This window comes from Saimiri boliviensis, chromosome 17, assembly GCF_048565385.1.
Source record: "Saimiri boliviensis isolate mSaiBol1 chromosome 17, mSaiBol1.pri, whole genome shotgun sequence".
Taxonomy (NCBI): Eukaryota; Metazoa; Chordata; class Mammalia; order Primates; family Cebidae; genus Saimiri; species Saimiri boliviensis.
Genome location: NC_133465.1, coordinates 40770390 through 40789782, shown reverse-complemented (window position 1 = coordinate 40789782; position 19393 = coordinate 40770390). Strand labels below are relative to the sequence as shown.

Sequence of the window (19393 nt, the reverse complement as noted above, 5' to 3'; positions counted from 1 at the left end):
AGTCGTTTCCAAGACATGCGGGAAGCCCATACTGTTGCAGGGGTTCCTGCGTGAAGTCTGAAATAGGTCTATTTAATTCGCCTTTGGAGACTGGGTGCAATGTCTCATGCCTGTAATGCAAGCACTTTGAGAGGCCGAGGTAGGTGGATCACCTGAGGTTAGGAGTTCGAGGACCAGCCTGGCCAACATGGTGAAACCTCGTCTCTACTAGATATACAAAAATTAGCCAGGCATGGTGGTGGGCATCTGTGATCCCAGCTACTCGGGAGGCTGAGATGGGAGAATCACCTGAACCCGGGAGGTGGAGATTGCAGTGAGCTGAGATCACATCACTGCACTCCAGCCTGAAAGACAGAGGAAGACTCTGCCTCAAAAAGAAAAAAAAAAAAAAAAAAAAAAAAAAAAGCCAGGTGCAGTGACGTGTTCCTGTAGTCCCAGCTGCTTGAGAAGCTGGGGTGGGAGGATCGCTTGAGCCCAGGAGTTCTGGGCTATAGTGCGCTATGCCAATTGGGTGTCCACACTAAGTTTGGCATCAATATGGTGACCTCCCGGGAGCGGGGGACCACCAGGTTGCCTAAGGAGGGGTGAACGAACCAAAGTCAGAAACGGAGCAGGTCAAAACTTCTGTGCTGATCAGTAGTGGGATCACACCTGTGAATAGCCACTGTACTCCAGCCTGGGCAATATAGTGAGACCCCATCTCTAAAAAATTGTAGTTGGAGGGGGTTCTGGTTCTCCAGGGTGAATTGAACACAAGAATTTATCTCCAGTCCTTCCTGATTTTCCACCAAAACGACAATAAGGAATAAGAAATGTAAACCTACAAGGACATAGAGAAGAGGAGACAACAGCAGACAGGATATTAACACCTTTTTGGAAATTGGAAAACAAAAAGTCGAGGAATGATCACTAACACAGCAGAGAAGAACAGCTGAAACCAAAGGCCATATGGAGTCTGAAAAAGCTCAGGGACCGGCGGGCTGAAGGAGGCAAGGGGAAGAGCGGGGCTGAAGGCAGCGGAGAATGCGGAAGAACAGACGAAACACCCAAGTTACTCACCCATTCCTCTCAAAGCCAGGCAAATTCCAGCTGCTTCACAGAAGACCAGCAGTTTCTTCTGTGCAATTAAGTAAAAGTCTGCATACTGAAGGATAGAACCCTCAGCCCTCATTCCTAATTGGTCCCAGAGAGAAGACCTCCAAATTCTTCCAGTTGTCGGGGCAATCTTTCTTTCCAAAAGGACCAGGCTCCTACTTGATCACTCTGCAGGGAAGCCCAGTAGCCAATATGCGTGGTCCTTGGTACTCTGCCTTCAGCCACACTCTCTGTCTTGGTTCTTGGTCCTGAGGAGTCACAGATCCGGTCCCAAATCCGCCTGCCCCCAACATACAGAGCAGCCAACTCTTTGGTGTCTCACTCCAAAATACTGAGACAGCCAAGCCTCAAGAGTCAACGCAGCCTGGGTGTTGTGGCTCACTCCTGTAATCCCAACACTTTGGGAGGACAAGGTGGGTGGATCAGCTGAGGTCAGGAGTTCAAGATCAGCCTGGCCAACATGGCGAAACCCCATCTCTACTAAAAATACAAAAATTAGCCAGGTGTGGTGGTGGGCACCTGTAATCCCAGCTACTTGGGAGGCTGAGGCAGGAGAATTGCTTGAACCTGGGAGACAAAGGTTGCAGTAAGCTGAGATTGCACCACTGCACTCCAGCTTGGGCAACAGAGCAAGACTCTGTCTCAAAAAAAAAAAAAAAAAAAAAATTCTTAACCCTTAGTGACCTTAATTTCCATGGACATTAGAAAGTAAGCATTTGGGGCCGGGCATGGTGGCTCAAGCCTGTAATCCCAGCACTTTGGGAGGCCGAGACAGGTGGATCACGAGGTCAAGAGATTGAGACCAACCTGGTCAACATGGTGAAACCCCGTCTCTACTAAAAATACAAAAAATTAGCTGGGCATGGTGGCGCGTGCCTGTAATCCCAGCTACTCAGGAGGCTGAGGCAGGAGAATTGCCTGAACCCAGGAGGCGGAGGTTGCGGTGAGCCGAGATTGCGCCATTGCACTCCAGCCTGGGTAACAAGAGCGAAACTCCGTCTCAAAAAAAAAAAAAAAAGAAAAAAAAAAAAAAAAGAAAGTAAGCATTTGTAGGCCAGGCATGGTGGTTCATGCCTGTAATCCCAGAACTTTGGGAGGCCAGGGACAGCAGATCACGAGGTCAAGTGATCGAGACCATCCTGGCCAACATGGTGAAACCCCATCTCTACTAAAAATGCAAAAATTAGCTGGGTGTGGTAGCACGTGCCTGGAATCTTAGCTACTTGGGAGGCTGAGGCAAGAGAATCACTTGAACCTGGGAGGCGGAGGTTGAAGTGAGCTGAGATTGCACCACTGCACTCCAGCCTGGCAACAAAGAGAGACACCGTCTCATTAAAAAAAAAAAAAAAAAAAAAAAAAAAAGTAAACATTTGTGAATTGTGTGTCACACCAGCAATCTGTAGACTGGTAAATCTATGAACTGTAATTTCTAAAGCTGAGCTTTCTCGTAGTACAATTTGTCAGTGTGGCACAGAGCATGTTTATGAGTGGTCCACAATGTCTTTAGTCTCTCTGTAACAGCAAACTGTAAAGGAGGCAACATTTCATTTATATCCTTTTAGGTTTTTTGTTTGTTTGTTTTTTGAGGCCTGAAAACTAAATTGTTGTTTGTACAGATTTCCCTCCTCCTCAACTTTCTATTCTTGATAATAAGAGTGTTAAAACCTTCTGGTGGTTGAGCGGGGTGGCTCATGCCTGTAATCCAAGCACTTTGGAAGGCTGAGGCGGGTGGATCACTTGACCTCAGGATTTCAAGACCAGCCTGGGCAACATGGTAAAACCCCATCTCTACTAAAAATACAAAAATTAGCTGAATGTGGTGGCTCATGCCTGTAGTTCCAGATACTGTGGGAGCTGAGGCAGGAGGATTGCTTGAGCCCAGGAGGCAGAGGCTGCAGTGACCGAGATCTTGCCACTGCACTCCAGAGTAAGTGATAGAGTGAGACCCTGCTTCAAAAAAAATAAATAAAAAATAAAATAAAACCTTCTGGTATAGGAAGGACATCTTTTACAAGGAAATTTTATCTTACTTACATTCCATTAATTCACTTCTTCTCTTTTTTTTTTTTTTTTTTTTTTTGAGACAGAGTCTCACTCTGTTGCCCAGGTTAGAGCGCAGTGGGTGGTGCAATCTTGGAACCTCCGCCTCCAGGATTCAAGCAATTCTCCTGCCTCAGCCTCCCAAGTAGCTGGGACTACAGGCACCCGCCACCACGCCTAGCTAATTTTTGTATTTTCAGTGAAGACAGGGTTTCACCATATTGGCCAGGCTGGTCTTGAACTCCTGACCTTGTAACTCACTTATTTTCAACACTTATGCTTGGACTGTCTAAAAAGATGAGATAATAAACAACTAGTCATCATTTTGTTTTTCTTGCTGACAAATGTTATAATATAAAGACAACCTAAGCTTATTTTCCCAGTAAACCTAGATAGGAAGTCATGCATCTGTGTGATATTTAATCCCAAAAACTATGAAAACATGTCTGTCTTAATTAAACCAACAATATTCTTATTTGCCAAAGATTACCCAAGTCAGGTAAGCTACAAAAGTATTCAAGGTAGTTCTTAATTTTCTGAGAGAATACTTCATTTATATAAACATGTATTTTTCTTAAAACCAGCAAAATAGAGCTCTTTTATAATTTAATTTTAAAACATTAAAAGGAAATAGAAACTATCATACCTATATTATATATAAACGTAACCAGCAACATATCTTACAGCTTTCGTTTAAATATTTTAGCCATGTGCCAGGTACAATAATATAAAACTCCTGAATTTATTAAAGAATATTTGGGCCGGGCGCGGTGGCTCAAGCCTGTAATTCCAGCACTTTGGGAGGCCGAGACGGGTGGATCACGAGGTCAAGAGATCGAGACCATCCTGGTCAACATGGTGAAACCCCGTCTCTACTAAAAATACAAAAAACTAGCTGGGCATGGTGGCGCGTGCCTGTAATCCCAGCTACTCAGGAGGCTGAGGCTGGAGAATTGCCTGAACCCGGGAGGCGGAGGTTGCGGTGAGCTGAGATCGCGCCATTGCACTCCAGCCTGGGTAACGAGAGTGAAACTCTGTCTCAAAAAAAAAAAAAAAGAATATTTGGATCCAAATTGTTCTTCTGTCCAGTGGAACAAGATTTCTTGCCTAGATGGCTAAAGCTTTTGAATGAGATTTGTGAAGGGACTTTTAACATTTTTGTTTGTTTGTTTGATTTCTGTAAGGAACCTTATAAAGAAGCAATTTTATTCATTTAATCTTTTAGATGACTCTGTGTACCAATTACAGAATGCAGCCCATTGCTTTTGTGGCATTTTTGAACCTTTCTTTTCTAATGCACCTTGCAAGTGAATGATTTTATCTAGGTCAAAACTTTCCCACTGTGGCCACTGTAACTCTTAGGTTATCCTCAGCAAAGTTAAATCATTTTTCCAAAAATACACATGTTTCTCATAATTTTTGTTCATGAAGTTAGCCACTGTCCCAGAAGGTGGAGTCCCAGACTCCTTAGATTTGGAGGAACTTGCTTTCAAAAGGCACCTGCCTGAGGCTTCTAACTGGATCCACTCCAGTTAATGATCAGATCTGATTTGCTCTTAAGAATTGTTCAAATGAACTTGGAGAACTCAAAACACAAATTCCTGAAGCTTGGAATCTGAGATGGGACTCATGCATGACCTCCAGTTGCTGCAAGAGAACAATTGGCACAGTGTACCCTGTTAGGTACCTTTACTTGGTCACTCCGTGGTCCTGAGGGTCACTGGATTTCTACTTCAGATCCCACTTCTGACACCAATCTGTTAAAAGAAAAGCTTTTGACAAATTTAATGTAGCAGAGTTTATTTGAAAAAAGAAGCAATTCATGAATTGGGCAGCATCCTAAACCAGTAAAAGCTGAAAGAACTCCACCTAACTATGTGGTCAAGTAGTACTTACAGACAGAAAAAAAGGTGACATATAGAAATAGCCTGATTTACAACCTGGCATTTGCCTTATCTAGACAGGTCTGTGCAGTTTGCAGTCTGTGATTGGCTGAAAGCTCAGTTGCAGTGATTGGCTGAGACTCAACTACTTGTTACAAGAAACTCTCAAGTTAGGTTTCTTTACATATTAAGTTGGGTTTCAGTTCACTATGTAAGGAGGGAGCTTTAGGCCAAATTGAACTTAATGCCTCCAGCTTGAAAGACAAAACCAGGGCCGGGCGCGGTGGCTCATGCCTGTAATCCCAGCACTTTGGGAGGCCGAGGCGGGTGGATCACGAGGTCAAGAGATCGAGACCATCCTGGTCAACATAGTGAAACCCCATCTCTACCAAAAATACAAAAAGTTAGCTGGGCATGGTGGTGCGTGCCTGTAATCCCAGCTACTCAGGAGGCTGAGGCAGGAGAATTGCCTGAACCTAGGAGGCGGAGGTAGCAGCGAGCCAAGATTGCGCCGTTGCACTCCAGCCTGGGCAACAAGAGTGAAACTCCATCTCAAAAAAAAAAAAAAAGAAAGACAAAACCAAACCAAATCAGCAAAGAAATAGAAAAAAGAAAACTCAAAGATTTATGTGTATGTATAACTTTGATAAAAATAAAAAAGATAATTATTTAAATTGGCAATTGAAAAATAAGTAGTTATATCCTCAGGTAAAGATGTCTCTAGGTGGATAGGATTGTGGGTGGTTTTTCTTGTTGATGTTTTTTAGCAGCTCTAAAAAACAGCTAGTGCTTTGCAAAAAAGGTAAGAAATAGATTAGTACATTGGTGGCCTGGGAGGAAACAATCTCAGTAAAACATGTGTTTATTAATGAATGGGTGTCTCCAGTCCCTTATTGCTCATGGACATGCATCTCCTGGGCAAACTCAGACACTGGTGGCAGCGCAGGCCCCAGCCCCTGAAAAGCCATCACGCCACTTGACTGACCATGCCAACCTTAAGCCTTTTAGATTAACTCCTGTCTGCCACAGATTCTTAGGAAAAGATAACATCTTTGGCTGGGAAAAAAAAAAAAATCTTTCAAAAAAGCTTTCAGCCTATCACCCGTCCCCTTCCAAAAAAGTTCATAGGTGTAGTTATAGTCAAAGGTAAGAGGCAGTCTTGTCAGGACCAGTAAAGTAGCCAACCATACTGATTTGCCCAAGACCAAGCAGTTTCCCGAGACACTGGACTTTCAGTGCTAAAACCAGAGAAGTCCCACCCATATGGGAGAGTTGGTCACTCTAGTCTATGTTATTTGCAAAGACTTCCCATTTCCCTTAGTTCCTGTGAGTCTCACATCTGCCCAGTGTGGTATAGGTGGGTCAGTGGATGATCACCTCCATTTCAAAGGAGAGGTAACCAAAGCTCAGGGAAACTCCTTCTCTCTGGCCCAGGAACGGCCTTGAGAGAAAGTGGTCTTTTAAGCTATTGTGCATATATCACTTTGATAAAATTAAAACTTAGTGGTTTTTTTTTTGTTTTGTTTTGTTTTTTTTTAATGAGAGGGAGTTTCGCTCTTGTTACCCAGGCTGGAGTGCAATGGCGTGATCTCGGCTCGCCGCAACCTCTGCCTCCTGGGTTCAGGCAATTCTCCTGCCTCAGCCTCCTGAGTAGCTGGGATTACAGGCACGCGCCACCATGCCCAGCTAATTTTTTGTATTTTTGGTAGAGACGGGGTTTCACCATGTTGACCAGGATGGTCTCGATCTCTTGACCTCGTGATCCACCCGCCTCGGCCTCCCAAAGTGCTGGGATTACAGGCTTGAGCCACCGCGCCCGGCTAAAACTTAGTTTTAAAAAAGAATGAGAAGCCTGAAGGCTAGAACATGAGCCTGGGAGGGATGGGCTGCAAAGGACCATAAGGTAACATGGCAGCAGTTTTGCAGGTGCAGCCAGCTATCAAAATTCACTGAATTGTACGCTTTAGATGGGGGCAGTTTTTGTTGCTCTTAAATTATGCCTCAAGTAGAGAGAAAGAGAAAATAAAAGGAAACGGGGGCAGTCATGGCATCCTTGGAGAACGCACACTTGGGACCATGACTGCTCATTCGTGTATCTGGTCTCTCTTCTCATCTGTCTTCCACTCCACCCGTCTCTGTCTCTGATGGAACATCTCTCTAGCTAAGCCATCTTCCCAGAGACAGCCCAGTTCTCTGCGGGGCTGCCACAGCACTGAACTGTTCTCTCTGTCCCCAGGACGCCAACCTGTCTGTGCACACAGACAACCCGGACCTCACTCCCTGCTTCCAGAACTCCCTGCTGGCCTGGGTGCCCTGCATCTACCTGTGGGTGGCCCTGCCCTGCTACCTGCTCTACCTGCGGCATCACAGTCGTGGCTACATCATCCTCTCCCACCTGTCCAGGCTCAAGACGGTCAGTGGCTCAGGGCTCTCCTACCAGTGGGGCTGGGTCCTGGTGATTCTGCATTTATTTTATTTTATTTTATTATTTTATTTATTTTAAGACAGAGTCTCTCTCTGTCACCCAGGTTGGAATGCAGTGGCACAATCTTGGCTCACTGCAACCTCTACCTTCTGGGTTCAAGCAATTCTCCTGCCTCAGCCTCCTGAGTAGCTGGGATTATAGACACGTGCAACCATGCCCAGCTAATTTTTGCATTTTTGGTAGAGACGGGGTTTCACCATGTTAGCCAAGCTGGTCTCGAACTCCTGACTTCAGGTGATCTGCCTGCCTCAGCCTCCCAAAGTGCTGGAATTACAGGCATGAGCCACCACTGTGCCTGGCTAAGATTCTGCTTTCAGTGAGGCCCTCTCCCACCTCCTCGGCTGGACTAGGTTCCCCAGTCTCACCTCCGCCGCAGCTTGGGGCCATGGCAGTCTGACAGCTGGGAATATATACGCAGCTGGCATATTCCCCGCTTGGGAAAGTTTAAGCAGATTCAGCAACACTCCCCATCCCCAACAAGCTTCTGGCCAGCTCCCAGACCTCAGTGCCAGGCCCAGGCAGGCCTAGTGGATTCTGCTGGCTTCCCCTCCCAATGAGGACTGTCCTTGCCTCTGGGGATGGAGACTCCAACCTCTGCTCTCTCCCAGGTCCTGGGTGTCCTGCTGTGGTGCATCTCCTGGGCGGACCTCTTTTACTCCTTCCACGGCCTGGTCCATGGCCGGGCCCCTGCCCCCGTTTTCTTTGTCACCCCGCTGGTGGTGGGCGTCACCATGGTTAGTGTGGGCCCTGGGAAAGTAGGTGGGGCGGTCTCCAGTGGGTTGTGGACTGTGATAAGGAAACTGAGGGCTCTGGGGAGAGGGCTGCACAGGTTGGGAATGGGAAGAAGAAGGGGGTGGCCCCAGCAACTTCTGGTCATGTGGGTTGGGGAGAAAGGAGGCTGGTCTAGATGTGTGTGCTCTGCCCGGGCCTTCCCCGCCCACCCTCTCTGCACAGCTGCTGGCCACCCTGCTGATCCAGTATGAGCGGCTACAGGGGGTCCAGTCGTCAGGGGTCCTCATTATCTTCTGGTTCCTGTGTGTGGTCTGCGCCATCATCCCCTTCCGCTCCAAGATCCTTTCAGCCAAGGCAGAGGTAAGGTGCAGGGAGAGGGGAATCTGCCAAGTTTAGCCTTGAATAGGAGGGTGATCTTAGCGTTCAAAGTCACTGCTGGGTCCCAGGTGCCTCCCTGAGGCCCACCCCACCTCCACCCCTACTCCCAGGGCCTCTTTGCTGTTCAATCTGTTGTTCTCCACTTGCCGCACTTCTACCTGGAAGCAGGCTGAGGAGGGGGCACCAGCATGCCACAGGAATGAGCAGAGATGCCACCACTGTTGGGCCATCATGTGAGGGAGGGGCTGTTCCATGGCACCCACCACCAAGAGCAATGTCTGATGCGGGTGTCAGTCGGGGCCCGTGGAATGCACATGTATGCAGACACGTGAAGAGCTCCGGCTTACCTAGAAGACCCATTAGCATGTTCTCTTCCTTTCTCCCCACCTCCCTCAGTTCCTGGCCTTCCTCTTGATCTTCAGCGGCGGTGGTGTTGGGCTGGTGGGATGGAACACGGGGGGCCCATCTAGTGCCTCCCATTTCTCCATCTCAGCGGAAAGCAGGCAAGGAGAGGAGCTAAGAACATAAGCCCTGAACCACCCACTTGCCCCCCATGCGGGCTTGGGAGGGTTGCTGAAGCCATTGGAGCCTCATTTCCTTAATTGCAGAAAGGGCATCATGAGCTGTCCTGCCTGTAGGCTGATGTCCCAGTTAGACAAGTTCGTGTACGTAAGGTGCTGGCCCCACACTTGACTCAGGTGCCACACCTGGTCCTCGCTGAACCACAGCCCCTTTGCGATCCTTCCCCATCTCTTAGAGTCCTTTGAGAGGAGACTGGAGGCCCCTGGGTGCTGCCTCCTGCTCCAGAGGAGCCTGATGCCCCAAGGGACTCCGCAGGGCAGGGGCTGCAAGCAGAGCTTCTGATGCCCCTCCACTCTCCCACCCAGGGTGAGATCTCAGATCCCTTCCGCTTCACCACCTTCTACATCTACTTTGCCCTGGTACTCTCTGCCCTCATCTTGGCCTGCTTCAGGGAGAAACCTCCATTGTTCTCTGCAAAGAATGTCGACCCTGTGAGTTTACCATGGAGGGTGTGGGGGTCCCACAGCGCAGTCCTCAGCCCAGCTCCAACCAGCAGCCCTCAACCCCTCGAGTTCCTTTCCAAGGGGGAGAGAGGTCATCTCCACAATCTGTAAACTGGGGCTTGGAGAAGGAAGGAACAAGGGTCCCCCTCCATTTCCCTATTCTGCTTTGAGAGGGTGGTGGGCACTTCTGATCCCCCCGTCCTATTATGATTCCCCCATCCTATTCTCTCACCTTCTAGAACCCTTACCCCGAGACCAGCGCTGGCTTTCTCTCCCGCCTGTTTTTCTGGTGGTTCACAAAGTGAGTTGGCTCTTCCACCAGCCCGGGCCAGAGGGAGGAGAGCGACAGGAGGTGGGAGGGACAGAAGGTGAGATGGAGGAAGGGGATCTGGCTGGCTGCCTACCCAACCCTCACCCCAGTGCCCATGGGGCAGGGGCAGAGAGGGTGGGGAAGTAGTCTGGGAGTGGGGCTGAATGCAGAGGCCTGGCCTGGCCCAGCACTGCCCCCAGGCTACAGGCCAGCCCTGCATCTGACAGGCTGTGGGGACAGACCCCAGAGGCTGGAAGGAGACTGTCATTAGTTCAAATCTCTTTTGTTTGGGATAGACTTGCCAGCCCATCATCTCCTTGGCTGCCCCTCAGAGCTGTGTGAGCAGGATAATTGTGTCTGTGACCTCGGTGACAGCTCATTAACCTCACAGCACTGAGGAAGCACCCAAGGCTGGGGCCGAATTCCCCAGGCCTTGTCCTCACTCGGGGCCCCAGCCAGCTTGGATTCCATCACCAGGGTCTGGGATGGGGAGGAGATGGGGCACCCAGGGAGAAGGAGAGGGGGTAGTGGTAGGAACTTGGGAGGGAGAGGCAGTGAGCTCCAGCCTGTTCACTGAGGAAATGAAGGGGACACCTTTCTTGGTCACAGGGCCCAAAGGAGACCCTCCTTTCTGGAGACCTGGGGCCCTGGAGACACTGGCCCTTGGCTCCAGGCTGCTAAACTCTGACCTTCTGTGGGGCTGCCTGCCTGCCTTCACCTCCCCCCAGGATGGCCATCCACGGCTACCGGCATCCCCTGGAGGAGAAGGACCTCTGGTCCCTGAAGGAGGAGGACAGATCCCAGATGGTGGTGCAGCAGCTGCTTGAGGCGTGGAGGAAGCAGCAGAAGCAGACGGCACGGTGAGGCCCTCCCGCTGCCCACAGCCCACCACCCAGCCCCTTCGCTTACCCCGGGTCTCCTGCAGATGGCGCTGGGAGGCCTGGGAGGGTGGCATTGCTGGGGTGGGCAGCAGAGCAGGACCAGCTGACTTCGTGGCAGCCTCAGCACCATTCTATGGGAATCTTAGGCCTGGATGGGGCTAGTTCTCCCGCCCTGGTGGGGGCAGCAGAACTGCTGGCACTTTGGAGCACCTTCTCCATCCCAGGTCCCATCCTAAGCATGTAGATGGCCTCACCTAATTTTTCAATAGCCCTGCAGGGTAGATTCTCGTGTCCCTGTGTTACCGATGGGGACACTGGGGCCAGGTGTAGTGGCTCATACCTATAATCCCAGAACTTTGGGACATCAAGGCAGGCAGATTGCTTGAGTCCAGGAGTTCAAGACCAGCCTGGTCAATATAGTGAGACCTTGTCTCTACAAAAATATAAACCAAATGAGCTGGGTGTGGTGGCATGTACCTGTAGTCCCAGCTATTTGAGAGGCTAAGGTGGGAGGATCGTTTGAGGAGAAGTCAATGCTGCAGTGAGCTGAGATTGTGCCACTGTATTCCAGTCTGGGCAACAGAGTGAGACCTTAACAACAACAAACACAGATGGGGATGCCAAAGCACAGAATTTTAAGAGAGGACCTCCCACGGTCCCCAAGTTGGTGGTGGCAGAGCTGGAATCTACACATAGCCGACTAGCCCCAGAGGGCCTGCTCTTATCACTGCACTAGCCTGCCTGCCTGCAAGGGCAGATGCCAGGGCCAGGAGCCAGCACACCTCTGCCATTCCCGCCTCTTCCTGTCTGGAGGCAGGGGCTGAATGCAACGATCTTCCCCTGAGGAGTCTTCCCACTGGCAGCCTCCCATCAAGGGCCCACAAACCTGTCTCTGGCCAACTGCCTCACCAAGAGAGCTGGGCTCAGCATCAGCCTTCCCCACCCAACTCCGCCACCCAGATTGAGCACCCCCCGTCCCATCCACAATCCAGTTCAGTGTTTGCTCAGCCAAGAACGTCCGATTGTCAGCAGCTGTTTGAGGAGCCTAGGCCTGGGCATGCGTAGCAGTATCCTGGCTTTCATGGCTTGGAGCCTCCAGGAAGACCTATGGGCCCGCATCTGCCTGCTGCACCCCCCTCTCTGTCCCTTCCTGTTCAGCTGCCCAGTGGCCAGACCACCAGCCATCCTCGATCTTATCTCCCCTTCCCTCATGGCATCCTCCCTGGAGCCAGCCCTGGAGAGGCAGGGAGAGGGCCAGACACGGGGGCGGCGGGGGTAGCTGGGTTTTACAGTTCTTGCAGTAGCCATCTGGCCACCCCTTCCGATGCCCTCTGGCAGCTAAGGACAGAGTCACTTGTGCATTTCTCACACTGTCTGTCCCCCTCCCAGCTCCGAGAGCCAAGAAAACAGCTCCCGCCTCCACCTCACTCTTAGCCAGCCCAGCCTGGCTCTTGGCTTCCTGCGGCCCTTATGCCCATTCCTAACCCACCGCTTCTTCCTCCCTGGACCAGACACAAGGCTGCAGCGGCGCCAGGGGAGAAAGCCTCCAGCGAGGACGAGGTGCTGCTGGGGACCCAGCCCAGGCCCCGACAACCCTCCTTCCTGCAGGCGCTGCTGACCACCTTCGGCTCCAGCTTGCTCATCAGCGCCTGCTTCAAGCTGATCCAGGACCTGCTCTCCTTCATCAACCCGCAGCTGCTCAGGTCTCTCCACAGTCTGGCTGGCTACAGCCCTACCCGGGGCAGCGGGGCTGGCTGGCTGTCCCAGAGGGCTGGGACCAGAGGAAGGAATAATGTACAATGGAAAGAACCCCAGACCAGGAACCAGAGGGGCTAGCTCCACTTCCTGTGTGCCCTTGGGCAGTGGCCTTGCCTGACTTGTTTCCCCACTCACATTCAACTTATCACTGCTGTACACATACTACGTGCCAGGCACCGTGGTGGATGCGTTAACAAGCATTGGGTCTTTAAACCTTTCCAACAATCCTATGCAGAATTGCCCCATTCCTGTGTCACAAATGAGAGAGCAGGAACTCAGAGAGGTGAAGTGACTTGGCCAAGGGCACCCAGCTAGCGAAGAAGGCATCGGGTCTGAGTCCAGGGCTCTGAGCTCCGACTGCCGCGCACTGTCCCCCGCATCAGGCTCTGACACCTGTCTCTGGAGTGGCTTGGACTAAAAAGAGCTCTCAGATGACAGAGCGGGAAGGAGAGCTGCCTTGTAGCTGAGCCCCCACCTCCTTGCCCCTCTGTGTATGCATTAATCTGTTCAGCAAACACTTATTGAACCTCCAGGGTACCAGAATGATGCCAGACACTAGGAATACTGAGGTCAATAGTATAAAGTCTTGAGGTCTTACGAGAGAAACGAACGCGTGCATCAGTTAGAATTCAGTGGAGGCAGAAGTGTTCTCAGGTGTCTGGAAAACCCTGGGGGGGGGCAAAGCAGCCAGCCTGAGGTGGAGTAGGGAGCACTCACTGGCTCAGGAGGCCAACAAATTTGGAGGGACACGTAGGGGAAGAAAGAGGGGAAAGTTCAGCCTCGGCTTAGTCACAAAGCCCTGAAACAGCATGACTCAGGTGTTTCTGAGTGGCAGAGGAAATGGCAACGAGAGGGAGCGGCAGGAAAACAGAGAGAGGGAGAGCTAAGGATATCCGTGAAAGATCTGAGCCAGGGAGGGGCATCTGGCTTCAAGGATCTCCTGCCAGGAGTGTGGGGGATGTAAGGCAGGGTGGCTGGATGGAAGTGGGCCAACCCGGTCAGACGGAGTCCAGGCCAGGAATGAGATAAGCATTCAGGAGCTATTCGGGAGATGGGTATGTGCGCCAGAGAGACAAAGGCGTGCCAGGCAACCTGGGTCCTGGCCTGGGTAACTAGAGGATGATGGATCTTTTGCTGAGACGATGGGCTCAGTGGGAGGAGGAGGCTGGGCGTGGGGCAAGCTGGTGGATGCTGTCTGGTCACTTTGGGCCAGTGGTGCTGGTGGGCTCTCCAAGGGGAGATTCCCTGCTAGCTAGAGATCAAACTCTTGAGCCCAAGAGTTTGAGACCAGCCTAAGCAACACAGCAAGACCCTAAAAAGTTAAAATATTAGCCAGGCATGGTGGCATATGCCTAGAGTCCCAGCTACTCAAGAGGCTGAGGTGGGAAGACTGCTTGAGCCCAAGAGGTTGAGGCTGCAGTGAGCCATGTGATGGCCACGGCACTGTCGCCTAGGTGACAGAGAGAGATCCTGTCTCCAAAAAAGAAAAAAAAGAGAGAGAGAGAGCCCAGTCACTGGGCTGGGGTCACTAGGGCCCACGCTACTCCAATATGACCTCAACAAATGGGGCCATGCTCACAGGTCCCAGGGGCTGGGAGGCACACCTCAAGCTATCACAGAAGGGGAGGCATGGCTATGATTATGGCTGGAGGGCTCCATGGGGTGGAGAGGAGCATGTCCCAACAATGAAGAGACCCGGTCGTGTCAGTAGGGGAAGGTGCAGAGCTTCCAGTAGAGGTGGCCAGGGTGAAGCTCAGCGGCAAGGGGGGCAACAGCCCAGCAAGCTCCTGAAGAGGCAGAGGAAGACCGGGCTCAGGGGCAGGGGCAGCCTCCCACAGTCTGAGCACCCAAAGAAAGAGGACAAGCCACTAGAGGGCAGTGTGTGGGTGGCAGGGAGTTCTCAGTGGGTGGCTAAGCGAGAAGGCAGGTAGCTGCTGAGAGGGGTGGGGCTGGGACAGGCCTGAAGGCAAGAGAAGAGAGGCAAGGAAGGCCCCAAGAGCAGAGGCAGATCAGGGACCCAGAGAAAGTCGCTGGGCAGTGTTGGGGCTGCTAAGGTTGGGAAGGTAGATTGAGCGGTGAGAATCTTTGTGGTCATGTGGCAGAATCCAGAGTCCTCAGCAGCCTAGGAGAAGTAGCAGGGAAGTCCAATCAATGGAAACGTGGCGTTTCTTCCTGTCATGTGGTTCGGGAGGTAGGAAAGCAGGCAGGTGAGGCCTGGGGGGGAGACCATGATAGATGGGGCGCACAGCAGGGTCCATGGTGGGTAGGGAAGGAGGTGAAGGCAGAGTGGAGCCAGGAGGTCGTGGTCTTGAGGCAGCACTGGGCTGACCCTCCCTGGCCCAGAGGGTGGAGGGGGTGGAGGTTTCAGAGGCCAGGGGTGTAGTGGAGGCTGCAGGTAAAAGTGGAGGGCAGCAGAGGACGGGGCAGCTGTTGGGGGAGCACTCCCCATTTCACCCCTGTCTCCTCCCCACCTCACCCCTGTCTCCTCCCCACAGCGTCCTAATCAGGTTTATCTCCAACCCCATGGCCCCCTCCTGGTGGGGCTTCCTGGTGGCCGGGCTGATGTTCCTGTGCTCCATGATGCAGTCGCTGATCTTACAGCAGTATTACCACTGCATCTTTGTGACCGGACTGAAGTTCCGTACTGGGATCATAGGTGTCATCTACAGGAAGGTTAGCTGGAGCAGGGCCTGGGGGAGAGGCTGGCCCTGGGCAGCTTGCAAGAGGCTGGCAGCCAAGTCCACCTGCCTACTGTCTACCTGCAGGCTCTGGTTATCACCAATTCAGTCAAACGTGCGTCCACCGTGGGGGAAATTGTCAACCTCATGTCAGTGGATGCTCAGCGCTTCATGGACCTTGTCCCGTTCCTCAACCTGCTATGGTCGGCACCCCTGCAGATCATCCTGGCAATGTACTTCCTCTGGCAGGTGACTCTCCAACCCTGGCCTCTGCCCCCTCCCCTGACCTTGCTGCAGAAGTGACAAGAGAGGGTTATTTTGAAACTGGGTACATGGCACATACTTGTAGTCCCAGCTATTCAGATGGCTGAGGCAGGAGGATCACTTGAACCCAGGTGTTCTGGTTGCAGCGTGCCACGATTGTGCCTGTGAATAGCCACCACACTCCAGCCTGGGCAACCTAGCAAGACCTCGCCTCTGAAAAGAAACAAAGAAAACAAAAAAAGAAAGAGGGTTATTCTGGGCTAGCAGAGGGGATATAGAATTGGCACAAGAGCTTCCCTGGGCATTGGTGGGGATGGAGGAACAGGACTTGGTGGATGCTGGTGTCTGCAACTGAATCTTCCCAGCATCTGCTGCTATCCTTCCCGCAGAAGCCAGGGAGGAAAGAAAGACTCGGAGGGAGGTGGGTGTGACTCTGGCTGTCATCGTCTGTATTTGCCTTCATATCTGCTATTTGTCCCTGTCGTTGTATCTAAGGGCTGGCGGCTTCTCCAAGCGTTGTGGTCATTCTGACTTTCTGTTTGGCCGACTGCCCTCTTTTGCTTCCTGCCCATATACACATTTCAAGCCAACAGGCCTCTGTCTGTCTGTTGGGTTCTCTCTGTAGACTTTGGTAATCCATCCCTATGTGTCATCTATCCACCGGTTCCTCCTCAGAACCTAGGTCCCTCTGTCCTGGCTGGAGTTGCTCTCATGGTCTTGCTGATTCCACTCAACGGAGCTGTGGCCATGAAGATGCGCGCCTTCCAGGTAGGTGCTGTCCTCCTGCCTGGAGCACCCGGCCCGCTGCCTGGGGACAGGATCCACTAACCTTGGGGCCTCACAACTACCTTGCTTCCTAAGCACTAGCCACTTGCACAAACCATAACTCTCTCTGCTCTCGCAACTCTCGGAGGGTTTTGCTGACATTCTCATTTTGTAGCTGAGGAACCAAGGCTTGGAGAAATGGCAGTCCAGAATCAGGCAGAGCTGGGACTCGAACCTGAGTATCCCAGTCTAACAAGGACTTTTCCCACTGCACCGTGCTAAGCATGAATAGCTAGTCACTCAGTCTACTATTTGCAAACATTTATTGAAATATCTTTTCTCTTTTTTTGAGACAGGGTCTCATTCTGTAACCCAGGCTGGAATGCAGTGGCATGATCTCAGCTCACTGCAACCTCTGCATCCTGGGTTCAAGCAATCCTCCCACCTGGGCCTCCCTAGTAGCTGGGACTACAGGCACACACCACCATGCCTGGCTAAGTTGTGTGAGTGCATGTGTGTGAGTGTATGAGAGTGTGTGTGTGTGTGTGTGTGTGTGTGTGTGTGTGTGTGTTTGAGACAGAGTTTCACTCTTGTTACCCAGGCTGGAGTACAATGGAGCCATCTCGGCTCACCGCAACCTCCGCCTCCTGGGTTCAGGCAATTCTCCTGCCTCAGCCTCCTGAGTAGCTGGGATTACAGGCACGCGCCATCATGCCCAGCTAAATTTTTTGTATTTTTAGTAGAGACAGGGTTTCACCATGTTGCCCAGGATGATCTCGATCTCTTGACCTTGCAATCCACCCACCTCGGCCTCCCAAAGTGCTGGGATTACAGGCGTGAGCCACCGTGCCCGGCCTGTATGGTTTTTTAAGCAGAGAAGGGGTTTCACCATGTTGGCCAGGTTGGTCTTGAACTCCCGATCTCAGGTGATTAGCCTACCTCAGCCTCCCAAAGTGCTGGGATTACAGTTGTGAGCCATCACGCCGGGCCTATTGAAGTCTTTACTAGCTTCTCACTTCCTGTAGGAAAAATGACAAACCCCCTAGGTAAGGCTCCTGCTTACCTTACAAGTCTTCACCCGCTGTGGAATGACCAAGTTTCAGCCAGTCTAGCCTTCTTTTCTCCACAGCACCAAGCTCAGGGTACCTCTGGGGGCCACCTCATATACTGTTCCCTCTGCCTGGAACGCTTGTCACCCCCTCCTCACCCGCCTAACTCCTTTCCTTCCCTCCCCTCTCCACATAAAAGTCATTTACTCGTCTGGGTGCAGTGGCTCATACCTGTAATCCCAGCATTTTGGGAGGCCAAGGCAGGCGGATCACCTGAGGGGTTCGAGACCAGACTGACCATCATGGAGAAACCCCATCTCTATTAACAATACAAAATTAGCCTGGTGTGGTGGTATGTGCCTGTAATCCAGCTACTCGGGAGGCTGAGGCAGGAGAATGAGGCAGGAGAATCACTTCAACCCGGGAGGCGGAGGTTGCAGTGAGCTGAGATCGCGCCATTGCACTCCAGCCTGGGCAACAAAAGCGAAACTTCATCTCAAAAAAAAAAAAAAAAAAAAAAAAAAAAGGCACTTCCTCCGGAGGCCCACCCTGACTGTCCAGTCTAAGTTACTTTTCCTGCCACCACCTCATCACTTTCTTACAGGATCTGTGATTTTCCATCAGAGCACACATAATGATTAATAATTAAGCATTTATTCAGATCATTTTTTGCGTATTATGCCTCCCCCATCAGACTGTCAACTGTATGATGGCAGGGTCCTTGTCTGAATTCATTGTGACAAATTCCACATGTAGCCCATGGCGTGGCATGTAGTAGGCACTCCATAAATAGGGGTTGAATGAATACATTAATCTGGTGTGCCACACCTTGGGATAAGGTCTCAGAGAACAAAGAGAAATAAACAACCCATCTCCTCAGGAAGCTCGCAGTCCGATTAGAGAAACATACATAAAGGGATGGTTATAGAACAAAAGGAAAGTGCAATGTGCTTTAGAAACCCAGGGAAGGGCCAGGTGTGGTGGCTCCCACCTGTAATCCCGGCACTTGGGGAGGCCAAGGTGAGAGGATCACATGAGGCCAGGAGTTTGAAACCAGCCTGGGCAACATAGTGAGACCTCGTCTCTACAAAAAAAATTAAAAATTAGCTAGGCACGGTGGTTCATGCCTGTAGTTCCAGCTACTTGGGAGGCTGAGACAGGAGGATCAAGTGAGCCCAGGAGTTTGAGGCTGCAGTGAGCTTCGACTGTACCACTGCAGTCCAGCCTGGGCAACACAGTGAGACCCCATCTCTAAAATAAATAATAATAGCAAGAAGAAGAAGAAGAAATAGGAGAAGCAACCCAGGGCAGGGGACAGAGGATCTTCCCAGGATGCTTCCTCGGAAGGCCAGTGACAGTGGCACGAAGGGTGGGGCTGGATCTTGTCAGGCAGGGGACACAGGGAAGTAGGGGCTGTGCATTCCAGGCTGAGGCACAGCGCAGGCCCGGCAAGGAGGTGTGAGAAGGAACGGTGGGTGGCGTGGAACGGCTGCGATGGACGAGAATGGACGGAAGATAGGACCCTGTGGGCAGGACGTCAGGGAGGGTAGCAGGTGTGCCACTGCCGCTGTTTCTGTCCACACAGGTGGAGCAAATGAAATTGAAGGACTCACGAATCAAGCTGATGAGTGAGATCCTGAACGGCATCAAGGTGCTGAAGCTGTACGCCTGGGAGCCCAGCTTCCTGCAGCAGGTGGAGGGCATCAGGCTGCGTGAGCTCCAGCTGCTGCGCAAGGCGGCCTACCTCCATGCCATCTCCACCTTCATCTGGGTCTGCAGCCCCTTCCTGGTGAGGCTCAGCATCAGGGCTGGGTCCCTGCCTCTGGGGTTCTGGGTGCCCAGGCATGGCCAGAGCTCAGTGGACTCCACCCTGACACCACCCCCACGCTGCTCAGGTGACCCTGATCACCCTCTGGGTGTACGTGTTTGTGGACCCAAACAATGTGCTGGACGCCGAGAAGGCCTTCGTGTCCGTGTCCTTGTTTAATATCTTAAGAATTCCCCTCAACATGCTGCCCCAGTTAATCAGCAACCTGACTCAGGTAACCCT

General features: G+C 51.7%; 1 protein-coding gene across 4 annotated transcripts in view; it reads left to right on the top strand.

Annotated features, from left to right (window-relative positions):
* ABCC3 (ATP binding cassette subfamily C member 3) overlaps positions 1-19393 on the top strand; it is a 57005-nt gene that overhangs the window by 12801 nt on the left and 24811 nt on the right. For 2 of the 4 annotated variants that reach the window (XM_039476302.2, XM_039476301.2), the window contains exons 2-13: positions 7255-7431; positions 8112-8237; positions 8458-8595; positions 9501-9626; positions 9878-9939; positions 10677-10808; positions 12341-12532; positions 15083-15260; positions 15353-15514; positions 16205-16297; positions 18929-19132; positions 19239-19385. In XM_039476302.2, coding sequence (XP_039332236.1) covers positions 7255-7431; positions 8112-8237; positions 8458-8595; positions 9501-9626; positions 9878-9939; positions 10677-10808; positions 12341-12532; positions 15083-15260; positions 15353-15514; positions 16205-16297; positions 18929-19132; positions 19239-19385 — 1737 coding nt within the window. The other 2 variants (XM_039476304.2, XM_010341902.3) reach the window with 2 other exon arrangements.